This window comes from Ochotona princeps, chromosome 2, assembly GCF_030435755.1.
Source record: "Ochotona princeps isolate mOchPri1 chromosome 2, mOchPri1.hap1, whole genome shotgun sequence".
NCBI classification, from domain to species: Eukaryota; Metazoa; Chordata; class Mammalia; order Lagomorpha; family Ochotonidae; genus Ochotona; species Ochotona princeps.
The window spans coordinates 31,523,107-31,539,690 of NC_080833.1; the positions used below are offsets into that span (position 1 = coordinate 31,523,107).

At 36.7% G+C, this 16,584-nt stretch overlaps 1 protein-coding gene across 6 annotated transcripts in view; it reads right to left on the minus strand.

The window, feature by feature from the left end:
• Window positions 1–16,584, minus strand: part of SCMH1 (Scm polycomb group protein homolog 1) — a 188,664-nt gene that overhangs the window by 115,596 nt on the left and 56,484 nt on the right. For 4 of the 6 annotated variants that reach the window (XR_009247464.1, XM_058679670.1, XM_058679662.1 and 1 more), the window contains exons 4-6: window positions 15,149–15,291; window positions 14,397–14,467; window positions 10,203–10,437 (exon numbers count right to left, since the gene is read on the minus strand). Coding sequence is in view for 5 of the 6 variants with exons in the window: in XM_058679670.1 (XP_058535653.1) it covers window positions 10,203–10,437; window positions 14,397–14,467; window positions 15,149–15,224 (382 nt within the window). In the remaining variant the exon portion in view is untranslated. Of the gene's footprint in view, window positions 1–10,202; window positions 10,438–14,396; window positions 14,468–15,148; window positions 15,292–16,584 lie in introns of those variants that run through there. The other 2 variants (XM_004591523.3, XM_058679680.1) reach the window with 1 other exon arrangement.

Sequence of the window (16,584 nt, forward strand, 5' to 3'; positions counted from 1 at the left end):
ATGAACTTCTTCTATCCATGAAGTCAGAATTTTCATTATATTTGGAAAATTTTCAAATAACTTATTTTCAATGTCCCAGCTCTCCTGCAGGAATCCAATTATGCGTGTTGGTGTGCCTGAAACTGTCCCGTGGCTCACTGATGCTTTGCTTCCTTTACAGTCCTTTCTCTCAAAAGTCATAAGCTATTCCAGTTTTTCATTTGATACACTGCACTTTCTATATTTAGAGATCTTTTTGTTTCTTATGCTCATGATTTCCTCTACCTCCTTTAATATATGTTGTGTAATTAACTTCTTCAATGTCCTTTTCCACTAATTCTATTAACTGTGGCATTTCTGGATTCTAATTGTAATGGTAGATCTTTCTCCTGCTTGTTTGCATACATGTCAGTTTTTATTGTGATATAAAAATGACCATTACAACCCTCCTATGTGTGGTACAAAAAACATTTATATTGTAGTGTAACTATCACTACCAAGCATTTCAGAACTTTCTCATTTTGTATAAATCAAACTGTAACTATTACAAAAAAGTCTTTTTTTCCCTAACTCCTGGAAACTACTATTATATTTTGTATGATTCTGATTTTCCAGTTTTCTCATAAACAAGTTGAAGTATACAATATCTATCGTTTTGTGAGCGGTTTCAATATGTCTCCATTTTGTAGAATGTATCAGAATTCATTAAGGTTGAATTTTTCCATTGTGTGTTGCATATACATACATACATTTCACATTTTATCCATTTTCCTGTCAATGGACACTTAAATGGCTTCCACTTCTTGACTACTGTGATGGTGTTGTTAAATACGGGTATAAAAATATCTATGTGCGTCTCTGCTTTCTGTTCTGTGCATGTACACAGAAAATGGAATACTAGATAATATGCTATTCTCTTTAATTTACTGAAGAACAGTCATGCTATTCTCATAAAGGCAGCACATTCCATATTTCCATGAGTAATACACAAGGGTTACAATTTCTCTATACTTTCACAAATACTGTTTTTTTTAATTAATTGACCACTTTTAATTTTGTCTGAAAGGCAGAGAGAGAGAGATCTAGCATCCATTTGTACACTACCCCAAGTGTTCACAATAACCAGGCTGTCAGCCTAAAGCTGGGAGGCTAGAACTCAGTCTGAGAGTCCCATGTGTTTGGTAATGACCCAAACACCCGAGTAACCACTTGCTGCTTCACTAGCTACTTATTAGCAGGAAGGCAGAGTTGGAAGCAGAATAAGACTCAGACCAGGTGCTCTGATATGTGATATGGGTGTTTCAAGCTGTGGCAAACACTCATCTTTTTTTTTTCCCCAAAATGATTCCAACAGGTGTTAATGGTCTCTTATGGTCTTGATCTGCATTAGTGATACTGAACATCTTTTCATTTACTGTGAACCTAAAGATTCCACTATGTGGCAGATCTAAAAGAATTTCTTGGCTCCTGACTTGTTTAGCCATTTGGGTAGTGAACCAGCAGGTAGAAGATGTCTTTCTATAACTCTTTTAACAAATAAACCTTTTAAAAAATCCTAATCAAGACCGTCAGTCTTTCTGAATTGTTTAATTATAGTCAAGGTGTAGACTTTGAAAAAATATATACTTTGGATATTAACCACTTAAGAAGATCTGACTTGTAAGTATATGCTGCTGCATGCAAATTAAGTGTCATGAAGTTTTTTCCCTGTATATTTTATTCTAGGAATTTTATCTTTTACCTCATACATTTATGCCTTTGGCACTATCTGAGTTAATTACTGCTTAGGGTATATATAGTAATTTTAAATGTGGGTATCTGGTGCTCCCAATACTACTAAATCAGGTACGCAGGTTTTTTTTTAAAGTTTTATTGAGATATAATTCACATGCCATAAAATTTACTCTGAAGTCTATTAACAGAGTTGTGTAAACATCACATTATCTAATGTTAAAACATTTGCCATCATTACTCTAATAAAAAATCCCATACCTGTGGCAGGTGCTGGTGCAGATGTTAAGTCACTTGGGACAGCATCATCATCTCATACTGGAGCGCCTGGGTTCGATTCAGACCTCTGCTTCTGACTCCAGCTTCGTGCTACTGTACATTCTGGGAGAAAGCGGCTGATGGCTCAATTACTTGAGTCCCTGCCATCCATGAGAGATCCAGATTCAGCTCAGAGTTTCTGCTTCAGGTTGCAGATATTTGGGGAATGGATCTTTCAGTAGATGAAAGATCTCTGTCCCTTTATGCCTCTCAAATAAAAATAAACAAAAACTAAAAAGAAATCCCGTTATCTACTAGCAGTCATTCCCCCATCCCAATTTTCATCCACTTTCAGATCTATAATCTACTTTCTGCTTTTAGGCATATGGCTATTTTCTCCATTGCATGGCTATCTGTTCATTGTTTTAACAGTGTCCTTAGAAACACAAAAATTTTTGATAAAGTGAAAGTTACATCTATATTTTCTTTCTTTTTAGCTTGTGTTTTTGATGGTGCATGTAAGAAAACATTACCAAATCCAAATTCATGAAAACTGACTCTTGTTTTCTTCTATGGATCTCCTGGTATTCAGGCAGCAATTAAATTCTTTTGCATATGGATATCTAGGTCTCATGTCCATCTTCTCCGATGCTGGTTTTCTGTAATGCATGGCAGTCAGTGACAACCAGGGCCTGCAGAAACAGCACCCTACACCAATTACCTTGGGTAATTCCATAGAATTCCTCTACAGAGGGCCCGGCGGCGTGGCCTAGCAGCTAAAGTCCTCGCTTTGAAAGCCCCGGGATCCCATATGGGCGCCGGTTCTAATCCCAGCAGCTCCACTTCCCATCCAGCTTCCTGCTTGTGGCCTGGGAAAGCAGTTGAGGACGGCCCCATGCATTGGGACCCTGCACCTGCGTGGGAGACCCCAAAGAGGTTTCAAGTTCCCGGCTTCGGATTGGTGCGCATCGGCCCGCTGCGGCTCACTTGGGGAGTGAATTATCGGATGGAAGATCTTCCTCTCTGTCTCTCCTCCTCTGTGTATATCTGGCTGTAATAAAATGAATAAATTAAAAAAAAAAAAGAATTCCTCTACAGAGATATCTTTCAACAAACAGCTTTCATCACACTAGAGAGGAAATTTTCTAGCCAACTTTGCCAACATGGCACTACAGTAATTTCCCTGTAATGGCTTCCTCTCCAACGAAGTCTACACCTCAGTTTTGAGGATGGGGGGAAAGATGCTATTTTATCTTCTTAGCTCCTGGATAGCAGTTTCTCTGTCTGCTATTCCTCTAGAATTCTTATTCCTTTTTACTAGATAATCCCTCATCACTCCAATACTTTGTTATAGTTAACAGTTGTATCAAACTTTCTGTGTTGGAATTACTGTGTTTCCTCTCTTCACTGGACAAAAAACATATCCTTTGTTCTACCTTCTTTTTGTCTTAGATGGATCATCATTTGGTTAGATGAAGCTCTTCGATTCCTCAGGAAAGAATTAGCAATGCAGTATTCCCTTAGTTCATACATGTTGAAAACCATTTCAGTATAAACTCAGAAGAGGAAGAATAGTTTGATTAGATATGAAATCTTTTCCCCATTTAACCTTCTTGAATCTCTTCAAAACGCTGCTCCATTTTTTCATGCACACTTTTCTGTTAAGAAATCTAATACAAACCAGACTTTCTTCTCACAATATAAGACTTGGCTTTTTTCCTGGAAGCTTCAAGGAATCTTTCTTGGAATAATTTTACTAGAATATATCTTGGAGTTGATTGACCTGAATTAATTTTCAAGGAAAAGGTAGATTCTTTCAATATACAGGTTTAGGTCTTTAACATGTTAAGTTCTTTCTTGTTTCGGTGTTAATTCTGCTCTTTTTATTTTCTTGATTCTTTTTCTTCTTTTCTCAATGATCCTGATTATATTGTCAGTTGAGTCTATTTCCTGTTGATTATCTTAGAATTCAGACTCTGACTGCAATGACTTTTTTTTCAAATGTTTTTACTTAAGGTTGGACAATCAGATTTTCACATCTTTTTATCTACTCTTCAACCAGACTTACAATTTATAATTCAAGGCATTTTTTCCCGATCTCTCAGGACTCATTTAACTCAACTTGCAGTTTTCTTATGATTAGTAATTGATTTTGGCAGTAGAATTTTCAGTCTTTGAAGTCATGTTATCCTCGTCTATTTTTATTCATACAGGAATTTTTTTTAAGGATACTGACTGCTATTTCCTGATCAATTTGAAATGTCTTATATTTTCCTGGGATAGCATAGGTCCCAAGGAATTTAGGTCATAAATTGCTAGAGTGAAATATAGCTTCTTCAAGAAATTAGCCTGTTTTGGATAAAATGAGAATATTGGCATAGCTTTTAATTTGATGACACTGTTTGGTACTTTAACCTTAGATTCCATCACTTACTCTCTTTTTCCCTTTAACAGTAGCCTTCCTTCTCCCTCAAAGGTAGTGTTCTTCCCAAAACTGGCAGTTCTAGTCCCTCAGACTATCCCTTCTGATTCCTCAGTATCACACAAACATTTTAATACCCTGGGTCTTACCTCTATTCCCAGTATTTCCAATTCTGAATGGGATTATTTCTCTTTTGAGGGAGATTTTTGCTTTGCAAGTCCCCAAATTCACTCTGCCTTTTAAATCCAGCTCCATTTGTACAAGCTCTTCAATCTGATGTTAATCTGGTCCTGGCTCTACTGCTTTCAGATCCTACCTTTTTTTAATATATCCACTAGCAGGTTAAATTACATTTGTGGTTTCCTTAATTCATATATTTAAGCATGAGATATGGTTTGATCTGCTTCCTTTTATAATTTACAGGTTTCAGGAGAACTTTTGTTTACATAGTTACTATTACCTCCGAGAACTTATATTTTAACTATATTCTAAAGATGGTTTTAAAAAATCAATAAGGGGAAGGAATATTGCAAACAGTTACAGACACCACTTGGGATGTCTGCATCCCTTATAGAGGAGTCCTGGCTCCTCTACTTCTAATCCAGCTTCCTGCTATTGTACATTTGAAGAGGCAGCAGATGATGGCTCCAGTACTTGGGTCCCTACTACCCTGTGGGATATCCAGATTGAATTCCCACCTCTGGCATTAGCAAGTCCCAGTCTCAGCTGCTGTAGGGCTCTGGGGAGTGACCCAGTAGATGGAGCATCTTTGTTTCTGTCTCTTCACCTTTCAAATAAATAAAAACCAATTAACTAAAAGATGAAAGAGGGGCTGGTATTGTATTGTAATGAATAAAGCCACTACCTATGATGGATACCACCACTGATGATGGGTGCTGGCTGCCTCACTTCTGATCCAGCTCCCTGCTATTGGCCTGGGAAAAGAAGTAGAAAGTTGCTCAAGCACAGGAGATCTAAAAGAAGCCCGTGGCTTCAACCTGGCTCAGCTCTGGCTATTATGGTCAACTAAGAAGTGAATCAGTGGAATGAAGATCTTACTGCCTCTCCTTCTCTCTTTGTAACTCTGACTTTGGAATAAATATACATTTTTTTAAAGAAAACTCACGGTAATAAATTTTAAAAATTAGTGATTAATAAAGAAGCATAAGAATAGTGTTGTTCCATGCAGGTATAAAAAGGAATGAGGAAGGATTGGTCTTGTGGTATAGTTAGTTTCAGCTATTGCCTGCAATGCTGGCATTCAATACGGACACCAGTTCAAACCTAAGTTGCTCCACTTCCGATGCAGCTCTCTGTAAACGTACCAAGGAAAGCAGTAGAAGATAGGCCAAGTACTTAGAATCCTTTCACTCACATGGGAGACCAGGCTGAAGCTCCTCGTTCCTGACTTTAGTCAGGCCTAGTCCAGGTGGCTGCAGCCATTTGGAAAGTGAATGAGAATATGGAAGATCTCTTTCTCTGTAGTTCTCCTTCCCTCTCTGTAATCTGGCCTTTCAAATAAATTAATCAAATAAACCTTTGAAACAGAATGGGAATACATGCATAGTACTGTGAAATCATCATTAGAACATACCACTAAAAGAAAAAAGCAAGGCTGCAAAAACTACATATGTGCTATCACTTACATAAGCATATATTGGTAAATATACATATAGATACACAATATATATTTGCCAATACTTTAAAAACAGAATAATAGGGCCTGGAGCAGCGGCCTAGCAGCTAAAGTCCTCGCCTTGAACGCGCCGGGATCCCATATGGGCACTGGTTCTAATCACGGCAGCTTCACTTCCCATCCAGCTCCCTGCTTGTGGCCTGGGAAAGCAGTCAAGGACGGCACAAAGCCTTGGGACCCTGCACCCATGTGGGAGACCTGGAAGAGGTTCTAGGCTCCTGGCATCGGATTGGCACAGCGCTGGCCGTTGCAGTCATTTGGGGAGTGAATCATTGGACGGAAGATCTTCCTCTCTGTCTCTCCTCCTCTCTGTATATCTGACTTTGTAATAAGTAAATAAATCTTAAAAAAAAAAAACCACCAGAATAATAAACTAAAGATTTAAAAGAAAATGGCTACAGAAGGAAAGAACAGGGTGAGATTTTTCTGAATATGCTTTGTTTTATAAATTTGACTTTTAAAATGTATATGTCCTGTGCTTTTATAGAGCAAAATAATATTTTAAAAAGCAATCCTCCAAAATAAATGATAAATGTAATAAATTAACCCTTAGTTATCAATTTGGTGGTATAGTAGAGTAGAAAAAAATGACCAAATGACCTTGTAAAACATTATTTGTATTTCCCTTGAGGGTAAGGAAAAACGCATATAATCCCACACTGGCAGCAATTATAATCATGGTAGTATTGATACTGTTATTCTGAGACTGCTGTATGTTAATAATGCGATGAAGCAAATTAATTTCTTGACCTGGAGAACAAGTTTTGTTGTGGTAAAGAGAATACACAAATTTTACATACTAGAAATAAAGTAGGCAATTATCCTGAAACTTAGTGGGAAATGTCTACATGAATCAATGATATATTTACCACTTGCCTTAATAAAAAAAAGTTTAAATGTAGTTTCTGATTCTATATACCAAAAACACATATAAGGAATAACTAATATGGATGTGTTATGTATTTTAGCTCTTCATTTATGTTGTCTTTTTGCCTTATAGTCCTATTTTACCCTAAAATGAACCCAGGCTCCTAGAAGCTGATTCCATATATGGAACAGGAAATGCAAAAGATGTATCTGGAACATTTTCACACTTCAAAAATACAAGAGAGCTATTTTAAAAAGTCAGGATACTGGCAAATCGAGACAATTCAATCATCAGTGTAGATAATAGCCCAATGGAATAAAACATGGCAAATAATGTACAAATCCTTGAGTTTATGGTACTAAACTCAAAGACACAAACACAAATTCAACAACAAAAACCTTTCCTCAAACACTTTTGTGGGATGCTAGTAAGCTAATTAATCATTTTGAAAATTGGCAGAAAATGAAGGGGATAAACAACCAAAACTTTCTACCTACATAAACCATATTTCAGAATAACTAAATAGTTGGTTTAATAGTAATATTCTATTTAGTTTATGTAGATGGAATGGCAGAATCAATATTTCCTATTTTACAACTATAATAAACACATATCTAAATCATAAGCCAACCAACCACAGCTAGCAGGTTTGGATATCTTTACACTGTTAATAAAGTTTTATTAGAACACAACCTTTCCTACTTGGTTATGTACTGTCTATGGGCTCTTTTTATATTACAAAAACAAAACAGAGTCATAACAAGAGATTATATATCATATAATTCATTAAGAAAATCTGTCAATTCCTTTTTATCATAAATATTAACAATTGTCATGTTATAAGAGACAACCGTACCACATGTTTACTAATAGAAATAAATACTCCATGTGAAATATTCTTACAAAAACAACGAATCTGAATCTTACTAAGTCTCTAGCTCCAACTATCAAATTCTAGGAAATGGAGGACAGAGAAACATGCTAAATGATACCATAAGGATAAATAAGCAAAACACAATTGTATGAAATTTCAAAGATACATGACTCAGGCTTCCCCCTCCCCCCAAAAAAACTGCAAGCTGGAAAAAAAAAACAGATTAAACGGGACTTAAGGGATATAATAACGGTAATACGTGTATCTTATTCGGATCTTGATTCAAAGACATTGTTGGGAGACAGAGAGAGAGAGAGAGAGAGAGAGAGAGAGCAAGGGAAAGAGAAGAGGGAAAGGAAGAGAAAGGGAGGGGAGGGAAGAGGGAGAGACCATCAGAGTAGAAAAAATAAGAAAAAGTATGTCAGGAATTTTTAAAAACTTATAAAATATTTATTGACACTAAGAAATCATCATTATATTTAAAAAGTATTGCAGGAAAAACAAATGCCACACGTTCTTAAGATTTGGGGAAGCTAAACATTTATCTCCTAGAAGTAAAGCACAGAAGAATGGTTTGGCTGCCAGAGGTCAAGAAAGGCATATGGAAAGAAGTGTGGCATACAGAGAGGATGGCTAATGGGTACAAGGTACAGCCTGATTTGAATAATATAATATTCTACAGCATAATAAGATAATCATGATGGACAAAAATAGTTCTATATTTCAAAAAGCTAGCTGAAAGAATTTGAATGTTCGCAAGACAAAGAAATGATAAATGTCTGAGGTGATGTTTATACTAATTACCTTGACATATCATTACATATTTTATGTATGTACCAAAATGTCATATTTCATCTTATAGTTGTATAATTACTGTGTGCCAATTTAAAAAATAGTTCTCGTCTGTAATAGATATAAATTTTATTTTAAAATGACACTAAGTTGGCACACCTGAGAAGAAACTATATATAAGTACAGCTAAAGTAAGACTGGCCATGGGTAGATAGTTATTAACAATAAGACACTCATTGTGTTCTTGTTTGTGTATGTTGAAACTTTATATTGTAAGTAATTTTCTTGAAATGGCAGATGATGTTAAACAAGCACTTGAGGAGTTCTTTCAAATACTACATGGTTCCCTAACTGTCAATCTGATACAGCTTTTTGAGGGCTGCATGGCTGGCCCGAAGTCTGTAACCCATGCTTTGCTGACCTTCCCTGGATTCACTATAATGGTAACTGAGTAACTGATGAGGTACACTGAAGCTGAAAAAACAGTGACTCTGATATAGAAAAGCCTACTGGGATTTTAGATTTAAGTAAATACTTAGATTTTACCTAACAGTAAAAATGGAACCAAGAAGCATGCAAGGACCAAGCAAAAATTTGCGGGAGAAGAAATAAACCCTGATAATAACCATCTGTCCTACAGATTCGCTCAACCTTTGTCATCATTATAATTTGATGAAAACTTTACTTTTTTTGAGGTGGACTAAACGGCAAAACTTTTCATTCTCAGGACAAAGGAGTACAGGCAAAAAAGGAAGAAGAATAACGTATTGTGTTTGAGAAAGTAAAATTTTGATAGAAGTTTGAATATTGTAAGTCAATGAAGAGAAGGAGATGTTCATATACTGCAGTTCATTGCAGTTTGGGTGGAATTTTTATAGGGAACCATATGAAAAACTAGGTACAAGAGTCCCTAGTGTAATAAATATATATATATATATTTAAAAGATGATGTTGGTAAAAGGTGACTTATATACATTTTAACAAATGGTTCTATCAAGGAATGTGAGTGCCTGTCCTTGGGTGGAGGATTGGCCCTCTGCCCAGGACCAAGTAAGAGTCGTCTTTGTTCAGCCTCCTGTTATTTGGAGCACAGGCTTGGGAATGCGAACCAGACTAGAGCGTTTTCAGATGCTAGCCAAATCTGAGGTCACACTAATCTGGGACACACAAACATGAGCTGTTTTAGGCTTAAGAAGTAGGGAAAAAAAACAAAAAATTGTCCTATCTTTCCAGCAAGAGGAGTTCAGCTGCTAGTTCCCCAGGACTGACTGCTGTGGCATGTGTCATCTTGGGTGATGTGGTAGTGTGTGTGTAGTAATGTATATATGTGGCTATATATATGGTGATGTATATATATCCATATGCATATGGATATACAACTTTAACATATGGGTTTTCCACTTTAATAGACTCTTTTAACATCTGTCTGGTGTGTAATCCTTCACTCTCTGTGAATCAAGTCACAATAAAATAAGTTTGTGCACAACATAACAGGGAATAACTTGTTCATTTACCTGGGATTTCCCAAATAGTATGCATGATTCTTGGAAGCTAACTGACTAGGGAGGACCTAGTTACTTACCCAGAGGGGGTTGCAGCATGCCCCCATTCTTCTCACAGTTCCCAACAGGCTGGATTTCAGCTGAGTCAACCAGCCGCCAGAAATCATTCTTGTTGTCACTGCCATCAAGGCGCAGGCGAAGGCGGGCACCTGTCAGTCCAACTACTGTGGCAATACAGGTGGATGTGGTGTTCCTGGGGTCCTGTGCTTCCAATTTCATGCTGATCTTGAATTCATTACTTGGAGGTGTGTAAGACTGAGGAGAATAAACCACGGGGATTAGACGGGCTAACAGTAAAATGCATTTTCTGAATGGAACCTGAAAATCTAGGATTTGAACTCAAATAGCTGACCTAGGGACAGTAGCTCTGAATTAGTTAGCAAAAGTTTCATGCAAAAGAAAAACTGGAAGGTAAAAAGGAAAAAAAATTACTTTCCATGGAAGCATCAAATATTGACTAATACCAACTTTAAAAAAGCAACACTACCTCACATAGTTCAGTCACATGCTTTTTAATGCTGTGTTTTTCAACTCCCTAGGCATACAGGTATAACATTTTCTTCTAAGGATAATTGAATTACATTTAACTATGATTTCCATAGTGTTTCTTCAACATGTTTAAATACTGGTCTGTAAAGCTGTCACACAAACTACTGAAGGTATAGCTGACTTTATAATGAAAATAAAAAATAAATCTTTAAAAAAATAAATAAATTCTACACACTGTCCATGCCTACAATGTTAGGAAACACTTCAATAGCACAATTATGGACTTCTGACTGTTCATCAAGGATTATCCATTGTAATACTGGAGGGAAAATCGGTGCGGGGAGGAAGGATTTAGGAAGGGGGAGGGGCCTTCCTAAATCCAGAGCCAATGGTGCTGTGTCATAAAATAAGTAAAATAAATTCTACAGAGTTTATACAGAATTTATAGCATTTTTTCTTAAATATCTGAAATAATCCATAACTTATATAAGACAGGTCTAGAATATTTATTTGTGGGAAAGTTTCTGTAACGGGAAGTATGATATCAGTTTCTATCTCTTCTTGAATGAGTTGGAGGTAATTCATACCACCCAGAAGTGTTGTTTTCAGTATCTTAGTTGTCAAATTTACAGCCATAGATTTGCTTATAATGCTTCATTATTACTTTACCACTATAGTTCTTTGTTACAATACTCCCTTTATTATTCTCTGGGGGTACGAGTAATATCTTACTATTAGTTTGGGTACTGATTATGAGTGCAATCAGAGGACAAAAACCCTATCTGTCTGTATAGTCATGTGCATTTCTTTGTATGTATATTATATTTTAATGTTGAAAGATATAGAACTATATTCTCTATCCTGGTAATATTCTTTACTGTGAAATATACTTTGTTACATTTTTTAAAGATTTATTTATTTTTATTGGAAAGTCAGATATATATAGAGAAGAGGAGAGACAAAGAAATATCTTCCATCTGAAGATTCACTCCCCAAATGACTACACGGCCGGTGCTGTGCCGATCCGAAGCCAGGAGACTAGAACCTCCTCCAGGTCTCCCACGCGGGTGCAGGGTCCAAAGACTTTGTGCCGTCCTTGTCTGCTTTCCCAGGCCACAAGCAGGGAGCTAGATGGGAAGTGGAGCTGCCGGGATTGAACCAGTGCCTATATGGGGTCCCGGGGGTTCAAGGCGAGGACTTTAGCCGCTAGGCCATGCCACCGAGCCCTCTTTGATACATTTTTAAAGAATTATTTATTTATTTGGAAGTCAGAGTTGTATAGACGAAGCTGTTCCACCCACTGGTTCTCTCCCCAAGAGGCTGCAATGGCCAGAGCTGAGACAGGCCAAAGCCAGGAGCCAGGTGCTTCATCTGGGTCTCCCACATGGATGACAGGAGCCAAAGCACTTGGACCATCTTCTGCTTCTTTTGTCAAATGCATCACCAGGGAGTTGTGTCAGAAGTGAAGAGCCAGGACATGAATCAACCAGCACCTCTATGGAATGCCAGTGTTGCAGAAGGCAGCTTTACCCACTATGCATCATGCCAGTCCCACACTCTAATATTAATATAGTCATTTCAAAGATATTATGGCTAGTATCAGCATTATTTCAAATGCCATTCTTTTATTTTTAACCTACTATATTTTTATAAAGAGCAGGTATTGGTATAGTGGTTAGGATGACACCCAACATTCCACCTATATCAGAGTGCTTGGGCTAGAATACCAGTTCTGCTTTCAATGCCAGCTTCTTGATAATGTGCCTCCTGGGAGGCAGCAGGTGGATCCCTTTCATTCACACTGGAGGTCCAGACTGAGTTCTGGGCTCCCAAATCCAGCCTGGTCTAGCCCTAGCTGTTGTGAGCATTTGGAGAATAAATCAGCAAATTAAGTCTGTCTCTGTCTCTTTGCATTTGAAGTAAAATTTTAAAAATACTTGTAATGTAACTTTTTTCCTGGAAGTATATAATTAAGTCTTTTTTAAAAATCTAATATGTTAATCTCAGTTTTCTAGTTGGGATATTTAGACCATTTAGATTTTGATTACTGATATGACTGAGCTTAAATCTATATTATTTCCATTTGTTTTCAATTACTTTAGTGTTGTCTTTAGGGCTCTTCTGTTTCTTTACATTTATTTTAAAGGCAGATAACTGAGAGAGAGAGCAAGACAGAAAGTGAACCAGAAAGTGAATGGAAGATCTTTCTTTTTGTTTCTCCTTTCTCTATATATTTGATTGGCCTTTCCAATAGAAATAATTAAAACTTAAAAAGAAAAAAAAACTTTACAACAGTATACTTAGGTTTTCCCCCAACATGCTTTTTAACTGTTGTCATACATTTTACTTATATATGTTATCCCCATAGCATATTATTACTATTCTTAAGAACTATTTTTTACAGAGACCTAATAACAAAAACACCTTATGTATGTACTCTTACAATTACTGGAAATTCTTATAATCCTACAAAACAGATTTTCTTATTTTTTTTATTCCCAGATGCAGTTACTACAAATAGTTTGATCCTTTGAGTCTTTTACAGCAGTCCTCACTGATAGTTATTTCCTGCTACTGAGTAAGATCTTCATGAGGATTTTATTGTAACACCCAATGAATTATGAGATTTTCTAAGCAATCTGATAAATTCATGAACTATTTTATCCCTGTGTCAATATCAGGATCTGTTCCTTCTAATCCTTTTTGATGGGCTTTTCTTTGGTCTGAGGTGTAATTTGTTTCAGGCATGTCCTGAACAGCAGTACTTACCTAAATACATCAAGGGAATGGTCTGTAGACTTCTAGTTTTCTCTATTTCCAGTTCTTTCCTCTCTAGTACTTAGTCCTTCATTTTCTAGTTAGTTTTGGTATCTCTGAACTATGTGATCCTTCTCCATGAATTAGGTAATCCGCAAACTTATACTGAACTCCCTTTTCCTGGGCCATGATTAAAAAACTCTTTAAGGCAGCAGGCAGGGATTGTAGGGAAATTCATTTGTTTCCCATCTTTCAGAAATCACTAGGTTGTTGCTTAATTTGCAGTGGCTTTGCCTAATTTGCATGGTTTATTGTACCTTTTGTCTTTTTAAAACCATTTCAGGTAGAAGTATGAATTTACTTACAAATGGGCATAATTTCTAAATGTATATGTTCAATTAAAACATAGACCAAATTTAAACTTGAAGTAAAACATGGAGAGATAGCCATTATTTAGTTAAGGAAGAGATACAGGATTAGTTTCCTGGTACTTAGCTCTGTCTAGTACCAGTGGACTTCTTACCAGTCTTATCATATACTGATACAATCAACATCTATAGTGCTTGAGTCTACATGGAAAGTTCTAGGTGATCTCTGAAAAACAATCAAAATGTTTCACAATGTGATCCAGTGTTAACGTTCTTACAGAAAGACTGCATAGAAATATGGCTCTAATTCCAAGAACTAAGAAGTACAGATCTCTATCCTATCTCTCTGAATTAAGAGTCACAGTAACACAAAATATCCTCAAGAGGTAAAGAAGAAAAGAGTGTTACCTGGAATGAAGTTGGAGAGAATGCTGCCCAAAGCTACAACCCCCAAATTTTACCTCTTGAGTAATGATCCTCCCACAGAGCTTTACACCAGAGTCTTGTGGTGAAAAGGCCAAGGGCTCCCGCTTTAATGTAAGAACCGGAAAAAAAACCTATTTGTCTCCCACCTACTAGAAAATGTTGAGAATCAGTTACCTGCTTGAAGCAATGGACAGGAGCTGGGACTGAACATGTTTCTTTTAGGTATTTGTCCCAGGTAAAATGGCCTGTAAAGGAAATAGAAATCTCTATCACAGTCAACTTACTTAAAAAAAAAATGCTCCTGGGACATAATCTACACTAAACATTACACATTTTTGAGCATGAGAAAATGCCTTTTCCCTATTTGGCCCCAAATGAGTATTAGGGGAAGAATCTAGGTGATCTGAAGAATCTAAAGAAAACCTGAGTTGTTTTTCATGTTGACTGCTGTAGAGACCCCAAATGTCCAAGGAAAATATATCAATGTTTCAAAGAAGTGTCCAGAAAGTTCATGAAAAAACAGAAGTGATAGAAAGGGAATGTGGAGATTCCTTTTGAACAACCTGACTCTTGGGAGAGGTCCCTTGTTGCTGTCAAATGACAGTTTTTAGCATCCAGAATGACTGATTCCCATCCCATCCACAGCTGTATTGCTCTGAGGTGCAAAATAATAATGATCTGGTAATTTGGAGACAAGTGGGACATAGGAAGCTTTTTTCTAATGACACTAAATAAGAACAGGTTGGGGAATCTACAGTCTCTTTTAATCTGAGAGGCCGACTTAAGAGTCTCTCAAAGTTTAAAGGACACATAACACTAGAGAAATAATAGTCAAGGTGATACTATCTTGAGTACAGGAAAACAGTTTAAGGACAAATTCTTTATTCAAAGTTTAAACCAATTACCAATATTTCCCTAATACCCACCTGGAGGTGACTCCATGATGGAGTCAAGAAGATCCCAGAGAGTCTCACAGGCTAAAACACTGTAGCAAACCAGCATTTCTTGAAGTTTCCTCTGTGGTGGAGCAGCACAGGACCCCTTTGGGCAATGCAAAAAGCACTAGATGCTGGAATAAAAACAAGTCACTGAATGATAAAATATAAATCACTCCAAACACAACACCAAGACTTCATTGACTTTATAGTTTGTTTAAAACTAGTCCCTTAACTAAGCCAAGTAGATGTGGCAAAAATCACTTTCAGTTCTGAACAGTTTCTGAACTGGCCAATGATTAATCATCATGACAGTTCATATGGTAAATGAGATGGATATTTACTCAAATCAAGATTTTAAAAGGTTACCAGGATTTATGAAGAATTTTCTCTTAGCTTAAAAGGCCCTCGAGCAAGGACTAAACACAATTCATCACTATTTGCAATGAAAAAAAAATTTTCTGTAAACTGTTATTCCATCTTACACATGAAAGAGTAAATCAAATAGTATGTCTTAGATTTTACTGGACTCAGACTTCAACTCCAGTTAGTATCTGTGTTGATACAATGTTCTGTGTCTGCATAGACCAATGAGGTGGCCGCTTGTAACTTTTTAACACCTGAAACGCGGCTAGTGTGAATAAAGACTTTAATTTAAAATGGTAAATATTATTTATTTTTAATTAATGTAAGTTTAGATACCTGCATGTGGTTAAGAGCTACTGTTTTAGGCAGCACTGGTCTAGAGGTTTGATCAGTCTAACATAATTGTTTATATTACAGTGAGTTGTATCCAAAAACATCCAAGAGACTTTGGTTTTAAGAACATAGCAGGGGCCAATGAGGTGGCGTAGCAAGCATTTCATATTGGATCTGATTTTATTCCTGGCTGCTCCACTTCTGATCCAGACCCATGCTTATGGCCTAGCAAAGCAGAGGAGGATGGCTCAAGTCCTTGGGCCCCTACACCCACATGGGAGACCCAGAAGAAGTTCCTGGCTCCTGAATTCACACTGGCTCAGCCCTGACTGTTGAAACCATTTGTGGAGTGAACCAATGGATAGCAGATCTCTCTTTCTCTCTCTGTCTCTCCTTGTCTCTGCAAATCCACCTTTCAAATAAAAATATTTTTAAAAAGAATATAGCAACATGGGGGTACCACAATTATTAGAGTATTAATAACAGTTCTCTATTGTACATATAAGCTTTAGTAATCAACCCTGTGTTGCAAAATAGAGAGAACAAAAACCTCAGACTTTTCACAAAACATACTATTACAAACTAAATGAGAAGAAATCACTTTGCTCTAATTAATCCACTCCACTGTGATGATTGACTGGCCTGAGCCATACCTAAATTAGTATTTCTCTTATATTTGGCAGTTTGGACTATCTAAGACTTAGTTCCTTAATATCAGGTAAATTAGA